At 31.0% G+C, this 16163-nt stretch overlaps 1 protein-coding gene across 1 annotated transcript; it reads right to left on the minus strand.

The window, feature by feature from the left end:
• Positions 1 to 351: 351 nt before the first annotated feature.
• On the minus strand, positions 352 to 6357 carry LOC124374648 (cytochrome c oxidase subunit 7A1, mitochondrial-like). The gene is made up of 3 exons (XM_046832826.1): positions 6209 to 6357; positions 3604 to 3720; positions 352 to 874 (listed from the first exon to the last, which is right to left on the minus strand). The coding sequence occupies exons 1-3, from the start codon at positions 6224 to 6226 to the stop codon at positions 716 to 718; spliced, it is 294 nt and encodes a 97-aa protein (XP_046688782.1). The 5' UTR covers positions 6227 to 6357; the 3' UTR covers positions 352 to 715.
• Between the last annotated feature and the right edge of the window lie 9806 nt (positions 6358 to 16163).

Genomic DNA, 16163 nt, shown 5'->3' on the forward strand with positions numbered 1-16163 from the left:
TATTTTGTATCTGGTTTTATAACATAAATATAATTTTAGTACCTGTTTTAATCAGATTTTTCAGATTATGTATCATACTAAAACTCCACTTTTGCCTCTGTGTCCAAAAGGTTTCTGTCCAAAGAGTGTTTTTTAGTGAAGCAGTTATGAACTCAACATTTTTTAAAAATAAACGTTTTATTTTGTCATATATAAAAATTTCCTTTGTTCCTTCTAAAAATCACTATAGAGTTTACTTATTATTATTATATGAATGTACCCAAAAGTACAATGGGTATGAGTTTTGAGTGTATTTACAAAGATGAATGAAATAATTAACATTCATCCAAATGTATACATAGAACAAAAGGTTTTATACAAAAGTTTTACACGCTACTTGTTCACATAACCCTTCATGTATGGTATTTATTTATTATAAACTGATGGAAGGATTGACAAACGGATGATTGATCTGCCCAAGGACGGAGCTATGTAAATCTGTTGCCTGAAAACTTCTCAGAGAATAAATATAGTAAGAAATGTAAATGCAATGTCATATTAGTAGATTACAGACTCATCGTAGTTGCTGCTAATAAGGTTATTTTACAATTTTTTAAATAAAGAATATTTTATTTGCTCATTTTTTAATCCATACAAACAAAAATCACAAGGCATAAAAGCAAATTTAACGTGCTAAAATGTAAACAAGCTTTTTGGTATATTACATTATCAAGATCTAACCTTCATCATCTGATCCCTTCTCAGAAGGGAAAATCAAAGTGTAGTACAAACCAAAGTTGAAGAAAAGTCCGGTCAATGCTGCAAACACTGTAACTCCGAAGAGTATCCGGTCACTGATTCCTTTTTTGAGGTGGACAGGACATCCATCATCCACCTGTGGGCAATTACATCTTGAAATTTGAGATGCATTTAAACTATAAGAAAATGTTCTAGATTCAAGATTTGTATTTTTCATTATTACACTACAATAAATGCAGTAAATATTGTCAATGATATAAACATGTATCAGAAAATAAAATTATTTTAATATAAACAAATTAAAAGCTTTGTCTATTAATATCACAGTTAAAATCCATGATATAATAATAAATGTCTGCATTCAATAATTCACACATGGAAAATTAAATTTCATAACATTTACTGTCAAAATATATGAAAATCTATTAAACAATTATATTTTCATATTTAAATGATTACTACACAATTGTTTGATGTCTACAGAACATAAGAAATTGTTTATTTCAAGAAGTATAATTATGTATATATCTTGTCTATAAATATAACTGAAATTTTTCTGGTATATATTTATATATAAACTAATAATTACTAAAGAAACATATTTATACGTATTTGGTAGGATTGTTATTTTAAGTTTCGTACATAATTAAAGACTTATTTGTCTTTGAGGTACATTCTGTTTCATGAATATTTTGTTTGAGCTCCCCTTATTACCTTATACAGTACGATAGAGTAAGTTACAGTAGTTTACAGTACAATAGAGTAAGTTTGAATGGAAAATACATAATATACTGATATTAGCTTATCTCTAATTACACACTGTATTCGTATTAACTTGCACAACAAATACGCAATTTTAACTAATTAAAAAAATAATTTCTTAACATTATTACATCAATTCAATCTTGATTCCAAATATATTAATTCCTAATCATTTAACTCATTCTTATTTTGACTTATTATTATTATTGCAGCTGAAAACAATACTTTAGGTTTTGTTGGTATTAACCACTAGCAGTTACCCACGGTTTCGCAAGCAATTTCTTAGGCTTTGCATGTATATGAGCACCTCTGGTTCAAGTGAAATATATCTCCGTTGTCAATGAGATGAGTTTTCCTTGTTTCCCGATCAATAAATATGATAAAAGTGTATATGTGTATATGGTGATTGTAATTTATTTATTCTGGTCTTAGTATTTGTGCGTCATAGTTGATTTTGCCTTGTTTTTCAGATGAAGGAAATATTTATATATATATATATATATATATATATATATATATATATATATATATATATATATATATATATATATATATATATATATATATATATATAATATATACATATATACACAGGTCTGAGAAAAGTATCTCTATCAGAGGGGTTTAAAAATATAAAAAGGCCACAATTTTTTAGCTTTAGACACTTATAATAGGAGTATGAGCAGTAGTGATTGTTTTTGGTATGGAATCATGTTCAACGTGTGAGGTGAAGACAAATTCTAAAATACAATTAAGCATCCATGTGATAAACACAGTTTTGTATCACAGCAAAAAAATTATAACTTATATGCTTTATTTAAGTTTTATTACATAATAATTAATAACTTACTCAACATCATACATTTTAATGATTAGACATCAAAAAGCTGTTATTTAGTTTACTTAAGGTTTGAAGTCTGAGGTTAGTATAAAAAAGTTAAATTGTACACTAGTTTTTTTCAGATCTCTATTATAAGGTAATGGAATAAAATTATTATATGGACCAATTTAAGTATAAAAACAGCTGTTATTTGAGCAGTATGATAAATACAAATTTCAGGTACCCAAATAAATTACTGTAATGTCATCCATAGATATAGAGACTGAAAGTCACCATCTTCAGCAGCTGAATATACATTTTTATCTTGCTGGCTGACGCTGATAATATATTATCATTATATCAGTAAATAAACTGATATAAGTTTGAGTTAAACATCTGTTGGTTTAAATTTATCAAGCTAAAAAATATGATCTGTGAAAATATTTATCATTTTATATTTTTAATCCTTTTGATTTGGACTCCCACTAATTTTTGTGAACATTCCTTAAGCGATTTCGTAGAAGACTAGCTTGTGTGCTTATAGTGTGAAGATTTTCTCCCGTTTTGTGAGGAATCCAGAGGACTTTCATCGCCTATGAATGAAATTTGAGTTCTCCACTACATACCTGATAAAACTTTGGTTTTTAGTGGAAATACACATTTTGTCATCCTTGAGAAAAACGTAAACGAATAAATGAATGAATAAGCTCTTTATTTTAAGAGAGGAGGTTAGAACCATTATGCCCTTTCTTAGACTTAAAATGTATCAATAAATATAAATAAAAAATTATTTTGATTTTTAGAAAAAATTGTTGGAAAATGTATTTTGATATAAGTGTGTATGAATTAGTCATCACAAACAGAGCAATTGTGTAATAATAACAAGACCAACAAAATGATGAGTTGAAGTTGATTATTGGTTAATTTATTCATCGCTGCACTCAAAAACATTTTTGATAAACGTTTTGGTAAACATTTTGAAACTTTTGCAGCTCTCTTATTAGTAAACTTTCATTAATCAGTGAAAAATGTACTTTCTTTTGATTAAGTAAAAAATGTGTTGTTGCTTTAAGAAAAATACTCCAACCCTACACCTTCTGCTTTCTGGTCTTAAAACATTTTTCATTGTAATATTTAAAAAAAATAGAAGAAAGTTTATGTAAATTTTATCTAAAAACGTTTCAATATAGGTACGAATAAGAGAGGTGTGAAAGTTTGAAATTTAGTGTATAAATATAGGGTATAAAATATGGACACTTTGATGGCTAGAAGTGTCAACATACTTGAAATTTTGCTTGGATCTTCCTTAGCCTTGCATATCCCGAATGTACCTTGTCACCCTTGTAACGTTGAGGAGTGACGTAAACTTGTGTTGGCACCCGTGGCAGTACAGAAAACCTCTACAGAAAACATAGACAAGGTTGAATTGCAATCTTTTAATAGTTATTAAGAAATATCTAATCTAATTGCTAAAAAAAACTTGAGTACTACAATGTAATGTAATTAAATATGGTTTTGTTTTAAGAAATATATTTGTTCTGTAATAACATCAAAACCTTTAAAATAATACTAAATAGAAGCTAGAAGTCAAGTAAATTCGAGATAGTTCAGTAGCCAAGAGCCAATTTGCACAGTATAAAAGCATACTATTTGGGTTTACTTAAAATCGATAGAGGATGTTTTCCAGAGAAAGAAACTGATCGTCAGCCTTGCTAATTTTGAGGGGGGTCGAATTGAGAGGGCATCTAAACGGTTAAAAATATGAAACGATATGAGACTGAAAATTGGAACTTTAAGAATCTGTATATTGTTAACTGACGCTAATTTACGCGTCTGACGGTTGGTTTTAAGTGTATCAGGCTAAGTGAAATAAAGTCGGAGAAAAGTTACCATTTAATATATTGTTAACCCTTTTGATACCATACCATTTTGACCACCACCAAAACTAGCGTGGCTGACGATCAAAGTCTTTCTTAGGGGAAATTCTTCTATGGATTTCAAGATAAATTAGTTTTTGTTCTCATACTAGTAATAATTGAATATTAATTATATTCTAATAGGGATGTGGACGCCACGCTAAAATGGCACTGCGGCTATTTGTTAGGTTAGTTCATTATCTATATTGTACACAGCTTATTCGTATGCCGGATAATATTCGCGCTGGCGATTAATACTGGCGGACTAATTAACTAATTTTTAGGTAATGTTACACCTAGCAGTAATGGGGTGCTTAATTTTCGTCTGTAACCAGTAGCGGATTTAACTTTCATGGGTCCATAGACCCAACAAAATTTGCGGACTCCCCATACACAAAAATGGTTTCGTGAACATTGTCTTATCAAAACGTGACAAAATGAATACTATTCAGAATTCATATGAAAGCGTTTTTATTGGCTATGAGAAAATGAATTTAAACCAATGAGTAAATCAAAATCAAACGAGAGTTTGTTTGTCGGCAAGAAATATCTAGTTTTGTCATTTAATACTAAACTGTAACTTAAAGAAGCTCTTCTTCATGTTGGTAACGGGATTTCGTATATTAGATAACAGTTTTAATCAACGATTTTGTATCGGTGGTGTGAAGAACCGTATCCATATCACAGTGCGATATGGCACCACATTTAAGCTAACAATTACATGCATTATATATATTCTTAATTGCATGAAAGAATGAAGATACGATTAGGGAATGATTTCAGACTATATTATAGAAATTGACGACACTTTATTTAGCAAACCTAAAACTATGCTTAGCAAGTGTTTTTTTTTCTGTTATGACGGGAAATAAAAGACTTTTTATTCCAAATGATTAATACTGTAGAACTGTTAAAACTGCTCGATGAAATTAAATTACTCGTCGGACCTGATTCGACCACGTCCCATAGTTTGCAGAGATATAGTTCTGATGAACTTTGAATAAAGCAAGATATACTCGTTTTCACCTCGTTTTCACTTCGCGCCGTAACTATAGATACAACTTTATGGACGCTGAAACTAGGTTTAAGAATCAGCATGTCCCGCAAAAGTGGAGGTCAGAAAAATGGCGAAACAAAAACAAAAGGGCGCAGTTGCAGCATTTGGATTGATATCTAAGGCGAATACACGTTGCGATCGGTGGTCGGTGAGGACAAAATGAGATCATAGTCGTCATCCTTAGCTTTTGGGATTTAAGTTTTTACAGTATGAACAGAGGGATTTCGGTCAATACTGGAATTGTTTCTCACATAAATAAAAATGTATTCTTTATGTAAATATTTAATTTTGTAATCTAAAAAAATGGTGAATCGTGTTAATACTAAATTACATCTCACCTGTCTAAAAAAACTGCATTAGTTCTGCTGCAAACATTTGAAACAGTTTTTACGCACAGTTTAAGAGATCGCCGTTGACTAATTCCAGAAAAACACTAATAAAACATTAAGTGTACGTATTGAGCAAAACTGTAATTACAACGCATTTTAAAACAACTGCCATATTTTCCAATATAAAGAAAATGTAACATATAAAATATTAAAAAACTGTATTCAAGAATACATTTTAAGCCGCAACAGTATATAAAACTATTTAAACCAGAATTGATAAACTAAACAGCTATTTATGATAAATATTATAAACGTCGTTTAATTATTCAAAAAAATGAAATTAGTGTCTTACAGGTAATATACTTTAGGCAAGCAATCCAGAAACAAACAAAACTCATCCACTATCCCAAAGATCTATTAAAACAGCACTTTTGATTTGATTGATTTTGTTATTTATTAAAATAACATTCTTTTATGCATACACTAAAGGTTACTTTTATTTTTATCATAATGGATTACTTTAGGGTTCGGAAATATTCTTGAATAGTTAGTTTACTGCAAGTCAACAATAATGCTGAGTACATACCTTTAGGAGAATAGACATTTTTGAGATAAGGTTATTGTAGAAGTAAAGAGTTATGACAAATGTGTAACGAACATCACACGTAAATTTCCTGGATTAGTTTTATGTATAACTTAATGTATTTATTAAACACATGTTTATATTTTTAACTGAATCAGTTGCTTTATCAAATTTAAAATACATTCGTCATAAGAGGCTAAGAAGATACTTTCTTTTGTATAGATTCGCTTATTATTTATGAACACAATGCCATTTACGTATAAAAACGGAGTAAGTTCTGTTTTAATAATAAAAAAAAAAAAACTCTCTAAACATTGCTCTAAAATCGACAGTGGAAATTTATTTACAAGCTCGATATAAATTAATATAAGTTGTTTAGACATGTTTATTTTCCAAAAGATATGAAATAATTAAGTAAGATATGTGCGAATAGTTACAAATGATTTTAATTTCAAATAAGTTATACACAATTTGAAAGTATAGTATGTAATTTAATATGAAATATTAATGTAACTTCTAACAAACGTGTTTGGAAAAAACCACCATACTGAGAATAAACTAAATGTTGAAAATTTGTTGTATAAGGTAAGAATATTAATCATTGTTACAGTAATTTCTTTGTTGGTAGGCCTGTCGAAGGGCACGTACACATAAGTTCGGCGCAGCAATGTTTGAGATAGCTACAGATTATAACATTTGATGCAATGTCTTCTTGTAGACTATACATACAATCAAAGGTAATATAATATATAACTGTAAACAACAAGTAACAAGATTTGTCATAACCTTTGTCAGGGAATTGAGATCAGGTTAACAAGTTCTTGTAGACTCTTGGAGCAATTGGAAAATTCTTTAAATATTACTAATGTTAATAAAAACACTACTTTTTTCCAAATTGTTTATTTTTTGGACGAGACCTTTCGAAACCAAAGGTTTCATCTTCAAGCAACTCCACAAATAAATATATACACATTGTTTGTTACAATTAATATTAAAATAACATATGGTGTAAAAATGTAAATACAAAAATTTTGGAAATATTTCAACCAGTATGAAAAAATAGATTTGACTAGAGTTTAATTTTTGAATAAATTGAGAAGAAAGAAGATTGGAATTTTCAATAGGGCCCTCTTCATTGTTCATGAGTTTTTTCTTTATTTCTGTTTATGTATAGTGTTTCCCAAGCATTTAAGTTCACTGGTTTTGTTATTTCTTTTATTAATTTTAGATTTTTAATTAATGTTCTGTGTCCTGATTCAATGCTGTGCTTGGCTGCAGCAGATTTGTCAACTCTTCCATATTTTGTGTGCGATAAATGCTCTTTAAATCGTGTTTTTATTGTTCTTTTTGTTTGTCCAATATAAATTTTGTCACAGTCATCGCATCCAATTTCATAAATTCCCGATTTAAAATATGGAAGAGTTGACAAATCTGCTTTAGCCAAGCACTGCATTGAATCAGGACACAGAACATCAATTAAAAATCTAAAATTAATGAAAGAAATAACAAAACCAATGAACTTAAATGCTTGGGAAACACTATACATAGCCTAAACGGAAATAAAGAAAACTCATGAACAATGAAGAGGGCCCTATTGAAAATTACAATCTTCTTTCTTCTTCTCAATTTATTCAAAAAGTAAACTCTTGTCAAATCTAATTTTTCATACTGGCTGAAATATTTCCAAAAATGTTGTATTTACATTTTTACACCATATGTTACTTTAATATTAATTATTGTAACAAACAATGTGTATTATGTGTAAATATTTATTTGTGGATTTGCCTGAAGATGAAACCTTTGGTTTCGAAAGGCCTCGTCCAAAAAAATAAATAATTTGGAAAAAGTAGTGTTTTTATTAACAAGTTATTGTTGAACGCGAACACGCAGTAGTTTATTTTACACGTATCTTATGAACCAACAGCTTATCAGTACTACTTTGACTAGTAGTGAGTAAAGTCAGTCATTGAATAGTTTGAAAAGTTAAATCCAACCAAAATTAGTAATGATTTTTTCGTAGACCGAGAATGGACTCATGGTACATGTTATGCTAATGTTTTCCAGTGTACTTATATGCTGTAATTACAGAGTGTTTAATAAATAACTTCCTAATTTTAATGAACAAATACAAAGTGACATACATTATTCTAGTTCGTGGTGATGTATCAACTATTCAAGGTTGCCTTCCCTGCAATTGGTAGGCCTGCTTGACCTCGAGAAGGCACCAGTGCTCTTGACACTTTCCAGGAAAGACAGGGCTGGCCCAATACCTTGGCCATCACAAAGCCCAGACTTTTCTTTACCTTGGGGGGACTTTTCTTTACTTGCCCCTCATTGGACGTTTTTTTAGAGCCGCAAAAAGAATGTTATGTACAGTGAAACGATCACTGACATAAATTATTTACGGGAATGAATCGTTGCGGCGGCGGTTGGAACAGCTACACCTGAAATGTTGGTGAATACGGGGCAAGAGATGGAATATCGTCTCGACGTGTGCTGGGCAACAAATGGATCCCACGTTGAGGTGTACTAACACTAAACAAAACTTGAAGGAATTCTCTTTCATGACATGTGCTCATTGATGCAATCTTTCATTAATTTCCTCATTAAGTTTAGACTTAAAACTAGAGAGTTCTTTCAAACATCCCGTACATTTTTGGGTGAGTGGTAATTTCATAGAATTAATTATCACAGTGATTTATACAGGGTTAAAACTAAATCCTGATACACCTGGATATATTCCAAATGGATTGAGATATCGATGTAAAATTTTCATCATACCTATTAAAATACCTTTTTTGGACTTTTTTTATGATAAAAATATTTCGCCCCTTTTTCAAATGGAGGTGAGGGGGGTCACTTTAAGTTTTAAAATTGCCACTCCAATATTGGGACATGTCATTATAATACCTTCTACTTCCCTTTGAAAAGGGGGTGAAATATCTTTATCCCCAAAAAAGTAATTAAATAAGTATGGTGAAGGTTGTACATTAATATTTCAATCCGTTTGGAATATATCAAAGCGTATCAGGACTTAATTTACACCCTTAGATGTAAGGGGTTGTTCGCCCATAACTTCTGCCAGGATCGCCGTAGAGGTGTTTTGTTCATGTCACTGTCTTGCTTATAAATTTACCGTTCAAATCACATGTCACAATATAGGGGTTGCAATTTTAAAATTTGGAAAAGAGAGGGAGGAATATTTTTATACTTAAAAAGTCCAAAAACGTATTTTAATAGGTATGGTGAAAATTGTACATCGATATCTCAATCCGTTTGGAATATATCTAGGCGTATCAGGACTAAATTATACCTTGTACTCGTATATCACTTGGTTGTACAGTATTACAGTTCAAATTCTCTCAAATTTTACTTCATAAAAATAACTAAAATCCTTTTATGTTTATAATATTATTTAGGGCCAGAATGTTTTGCAGGACAACTATATACATTTTTTACAGTTATTACGCAGAATTTTGTTATTGCCTCCTTCTAAATAATTACTGTAGGCTAGTAACAAATGTCTAAACCTTTTGTTTGTAGCCTACATACAGTGTCTATCTAGTCCTTTGTAGACCAGGTCCAATAAAATACTACCAATAGTTTAGAAACGAGGTCAAGTCTACGTTGTAACAGTAACAATAATTGTCTCTGGTTAGAGATTATAATGCTCGTATCCACATTATAAAAGCCTCAGTTCCAGGAGCTCCGCGTAGCTCCGCGCAGCTCCGAAACTGCTTCTCTATTGTGTTGACAATACGCCCATTGTTATCCGCCAAGAAACCTTTGTCTATCGTTCCCATAGTACCACTACTCATTTCCCTTCAATAATGTCCATATTAATATTTTTAGATTTAGTAATTTGAAATAAATGAGTACTTTCGATATGTTAATAAAGGCTGAGATCTTACTATAAAAAGATTATCCCATAGATTCAACAATAATTTCAAGCTACCTTGTTTTTTAAAATGAATGCAACTATAAATCATATGTATTTCCAATCGTATTATTCTACTAAGTTAATTTTGAGGCACTTTTATTTCAACGGGATCAAAGCACTGATTAGGTTTAAGGCCACTAACTACATGAAAAATGATTTTATGGATTTCATAGTTGATTTAATATATAGTCTACTAAAGTAATTAGTGTATTAATACTAATTACCAGTTATTAGTACGTTAAGATGTTGTGCTTAGTACGGGAAAAAATTAAAAATATACGAGGTAAACGTTAAGTTAAATTACTTGAGACGTTGTTGCTTCGTTTCTTACTTGGTAATTCTGTCCGATAAAATACTTCGCTCTACATTTGTCAGAATAGATTGATAGATTTGATAGAAGAGTAGTTGAGATGAAAATTCGTGACCCCTACTCAACGATGTTAACATACATAAGTATATTAAATTAGTTAGGTTAAAGTTGTTTGTTACTAAATATACATACACTTACCTATGAATACAATACACAATACAGCCTGATTGTATACATTGTTAGGTAATCACCTCCCTAGTTTTGAACATTTATAATTTCACCTAGTTTGTAACCTATTTAGACTTCTTTAGACGTTTCCTATGTTAAGAACAAGTTGAACACTACAATACAAGTACATTTTCTACATAAGAGCTAAGAACATTGTGTCACAATCATCAGTATTTATTGAACGGATTTGTCATGCTATAACAATATTTTAAATCTTAGGCCTATTTTTATCACGTTAGGCGTCCTGAAATTGTGAAATTGGACACCTACTAATTTTTATTTCTTTCTTTGGGTCGCAGATTGTACCGCGATGCATTATCAATTCTAGATTGTTTTAAAACTCCATTGACATAGAAAGGGCATTAAATAACATTTTAAATCGACTCTGATTGGCTGAATGCTTGATGCCTTTAGAACATATTGATCAGACTGACGTCAACTTCAGCCGCCAACAGATCAAAAGTTCTAGTTCTGCTTGTTATAGGATATATTCTAGTCGTTCTTGTCAAGTAATGCTAACGAAAGTTCTTGTTCATATCGTAGTGCACATTTTATTGTAAAATAGTCTCATCTACAAGGTATAAAACAGGATAATATAAATAATCCTAAGTGCATTTCTTCACATTTCTAGGTATTGTAACTTGGTGGCAAGTTAAATGAACGGTAGCTTCCAATAACTATACATTCCTCATTAGGAAAATAATTTTTACAGGATATTGCAGTTTCCCAACGAGATGGGCTGTATCAGTGTCAGCCAACGAGATATGACTGATACTAGTGAGTTATAAACCATTTATCTCGCTTGTGTTACTCAAGTAATTCTCCACGGACAAGTATGACGTCTTCTGCAGAATTTGTCACACAGTCATGACCAAAATGTTCCAATCCAGTGCTTTTGTTGAAACCTTGGAAAATATATGTCAGTAAACCTAAATTAACCATAAAATTTGCTTGCGTTAGATAAAACCTACATCGAATTCTCTTAACACCAGTTGGCCATTTGTAACTTAAAACGTATTATCAGTTGTTTAGGCCATTGACAACGTTCAGAATATTTAAATAAATATTTCTAGGTAAAAATATTTTATTTTAAACCTACACAAGTAACATTATGTTCATTATATATTTTAAGATACACAATAGTGAGACTAATATCAATGAGGATTAGAAACCCGAGCTGTAAACAGAAGGCTCGGAGCATGTATGTTATTTATTCATGAAAGTGCTAATATGATCGGAAAGAGCGGACAAGACGTGCCGAGCTCAAATCCCTTGTGTGCCTGTTGGTACGTGTCGGTCGTATACGAGTGTATTGAGTTTTGCTCTTTGTACTGAACTGACTGTTTTCCATTGTGTGGAATTTACCTCCAGATAATACAGAATTATTCTACAGTTTCAGTAAGTGTTATCTGTGTAGGAACTAAGGGTTGTTTCTAAAGTATTTTAAAATATGGCGTAGTTGTTGTGAAGCATTTTAAACATGCCAACGAACTGACAAAAAATTTAATCAAACACCTCTACTGTCATATGTATAATTTTAAATTTTCCACATTAGAATTAATTAATAAGCAGGACACCTGTCATAATAACCTGTCACTACAAACGAAAAATGGTATTTAATTTAATATTGTGGTTATTATTTGCTATGAAAACAAGAGTGGCTATGTTTGAATGTCATTTAATGTGATTGATTTCCAGCTGGAATGAACTAATGCAGTTGTACCTTTTACAATATCTTCAGTTGAAGGTAGTGTTATTTCAACTAACAATAAATCGAATCTTGTTGATTAGACATAGCAATTGTAAGAAATTTTCAATAACTCTGGGTACAAAAATGCTCAAGATATTTAAAGAAAAACAAGGGCTTGTATTTAATTTTTGTTTTTAACGATTGAAATGCTGTGCAGAAGGCAGAAATTTTTGGTTATTTGACAGTGTTTGTGTGACATGTATTATTTAGTTTAGTCTAAAATGATTTGTATAACTTTTATTAACTGATTGTGTTAGACATAGTGTGCATGAGTTGACACAACATATAATGATTGCGTGTCATAACGCTCTGGTATGAATTGGTTACATAGATTGTAATTACGTGCTAGGGTAGTTACCCTCCTAAGGAAGAGAACAGATTGCATGTAGGATTACCCACTAAACCAAGCCTGTAAAATGGTTAATATTGCAGGAATAATGGCTCTTATGATTCCTGAGCACCAATAAGATCCAACGATATATACTAAAATCTAATTGCCTTTTTTGGTCTAGATATTGAATATAAGTTTTCATTTCATGTTTTCTTATCTATTGAATTAGGCCAATGTAATGCTTAATATTACTGAAGTAATGAATTTGTCATTAGAACTAGCAGGTAATAGGAACTAACAAATAACTAACTGTAGTTATAGAAAATGTGGTTACGTCAACTTCATTGGCCTATCATTTTATAGCACAGCAATCTTGTCTACGTGTTTAGATTGTATTAAGATTTGTTTTGTGAACCCTATTATGAAAATACACACTTTTAGCTATGGTGATTTATTATAGCATACAATTGTGCTGATGAGGACTGTTGTAGTGGCACATATTACTTAAAAATACCAACAACAAATCTGAGGTTTCCAGGAACAATGAAAAGTCATGATTCTTTTCAATGTTAAGAGAAACGCTGGTGGGAATGCGGAGCGGAGTGTTGTTAATTTTTTGTCAAATGGTGACGGGAGATGGATTGGTAGGGGTGGTGTAAGATTAAGGAGTGGGGGGGAGGGGTAAGATTTTGTAATTCAGTCGAGCCCGGAGAATCGGTTCATGTTTTCCTTTCATACTTTATTCATCGTCCATAGGACCCACGCCTTACAGGCTTAAACTGTCATTGAGATAAACCCTGAAAAGATTTACCGTTCATTCATTTATAAATGAAACCAATTAAACTACCTGAAATCTAGATTGGTTGTATTTTACAGCGTGTTTCTGAAGTCGCTGATAATCAGTGGGGACTTGTTCTTTGAGTCCAGGCAAGCGCAAGGCGCTATCTAATTGGCCTCAGATACGTGGTTTACCGTCTGTCTGACTGTAATAAATAATTCACAGAGTGTGTTAAAGTTAATCGTTCTTAGATGATTCCTGTTACAGCATTTAAACTCTTAGTAAACGCAGTAGTTTGTGTTACGTGAGGAGTTAAAGTTAAACGGAAACAATCAAAAGAAAGAATTTCTATAGTTTTGAAATTACAGCTGTTCCAAATTTTAAGTTCCAAATTTTACGATAGCTGATATAATAGCAAACAAAATTTGAAGATTTATAAATGACCATTCATAATTTAGTCTTGTTTATGACATTTTTGAAAACGAAACATTAATCATACTATTATTTGTATAAACATAACATCTGCGTCAATTTAACAAAAAGGTATGGCACATATTCATCAAAACTACTTTACCATAGCCTACGTGGTGCAACCAGTTCTATATTTTTCTATATTTCGGTACTAGCTGTTTACCAGCAGCTAAGCACGCAATTTCAAAATTTAAGTCCTTATAATACTTAGTAAAATCATTTATTATGTTATATGGTGGAGTTCTACGATATTATTTATGTGTTCTTGGTTATCAATATCATGTTTTTACCTGACTCGTATATATTCTTGCATATGTAGGAGGATTTCAAATTAATTATATTTATAACGTCAGAGCCGAGTCTGCCTTGTCAATCCGATTAAGAAAACACAAACACACAGTTCTCTGAAACCCACTTCGGTCAAACAGCGTGTACTTCTAGCCCTTGTCGTCTAAGTCACACTTCTGGTCTAAGATATTTCCAGTACCATAATAGAGTTTGCCTTGTTGGCCCGTCAAAGAAAAGATATATACGTAGGACTGAGAAGCCTACTTCGGTTTAAAATGTGGCTATTTCTGACCGGTCAACCGTGCCACAATGTTGTTCAATTAAAAAAAAAACTATATACGTTTATAGCTCTCGGAAATCTACTTCGCTCAAAGCGTCTACTTCCGGCTCTAGTTATTTACTTTCGGTTTAAAATATTTTCAGTGACTTTGTTGTGTTTGCCTTGTTCTCCCGATGAAGAAAATATACATACGTAAGTAGGACTGATATACATCAATATACATACATAAGTAGGACTGATATACATCAATATACATACATAAGTAGGACTGATATACATCAATATACATACATAAGTAGGACTGATATACATCAATATACATACGTAAGTAGGACTGATATACATCAATATACATACATAAGTAGGACTGATATACATCAATATACATACATAAGTAGGACTGATATACATCAATGTCAAGGAAGCCCACAAGTTTGGAGAACTTTGCGTGAAAACATTCACAGCTTTATTCATTATATTAGTATTATATAAAAATTGTGAAATTGTAAACATGACTCGTTTATTTACTAACCTACTCGCGATAACAACACAATACTTAATCATATTACTGGTCAACAATCAAATCAGCTGTTTATAATGGAGCAGCTGTTTATAATGACAATACATATGAGTTAGTTTTATAATAGTATTTACAATGCATTAGATGTTTTAAATTCGTCACTGACACAATCTGGAGTAAAATTAATATATTAATATGTTATTTTTGTGCCTCAATAACATTACTGATCAAGCACTGTATACATAATACTTTATAAAAACTTAAATTTAAGCAGATGTTTCCGCCAATTTGTGGAACTTTAGGGTTAACAGTGGTAACAACTGTTAAGTGTTAGATAAGGTTTGATTGAAACATAAATACTATAGTTTTTCTGAATTTTTAAATATTCAAGGTAACTGTTATAATCTTTCTCTTCATATATAAACCTTCCTCGAATTTCAATGAATAATTTACAAAAATAATTAGCCGAATTGGTTCAACCATTCCCAAGATTAGTACTTAGCAATACATGTTTCAATTAATTTTTATTTATAAGATGATTTAAAAATTAAAGTAAGTGTATGTTACATATAACATTACAAATTTATCAGTGACACCATTTTGAACATGGAGAACCGTTTTACTTTACTAAATTTAGGTTTATATAAAACAAACTACCACTCAAAGTTATATCACCATATATATGAAACCGATAGTGAATTAAAACTTAAATAAAAAAGTAAAGTACAGTTCACTATGTATTTCAAACACGTGATTAGGCAATGTATTTGTGTTTGTATTAATGCAAAGAATAAATCTAATATTTTTCTGAATGAACATCTAGGCTACTATTGATGTTGCGAGTAAAGTTTACGTTCTTTCATTAACGTTCGTTTGCTCTATAAAAAGGTTTGTAACGTATTAAGAAAGGATACAATATTTCATGGAGGATGAATAATAAGTTTTATTACGTTTATACAAATAGCATCTGCCACATATTCGCGTGTTCTCCTAGTACTATTACAAGACTGTCATAGTGGACAGATAGTAGGTGATGGCAGTATATTCGCGTGTTCTCCTAGT

The sequence above is a fragment of the Homalodisca vitripennis genome, chromosome 1 (genome assembly GCF_021130785.1).
Source record: "Homalodisca vitripennis isolate AUS2020 chromosome 1, UT_GWSS_2.1, whole genome shotgun sequence".
In the NCBI taxonomy this organism is placed as follows: Eukaryota; Metazoa; Arthropoda; class Insecta; order Hemiptera; family Cicadellidae; genus Homalodisca; species Homalodisca vitripennis.

Bases quoted from the DNA above. Each gene is read 5' to 3' on its own strand.
- LOC124374648 (XM_046832826.1), bottom strand. The intron at 875-3,603 runs GTATGTTGACAC...AATTGCCCACAG, and splicing joins AGATCCAAGCAAAATTTCAA to GTGGATGATGGATGTCCTGT.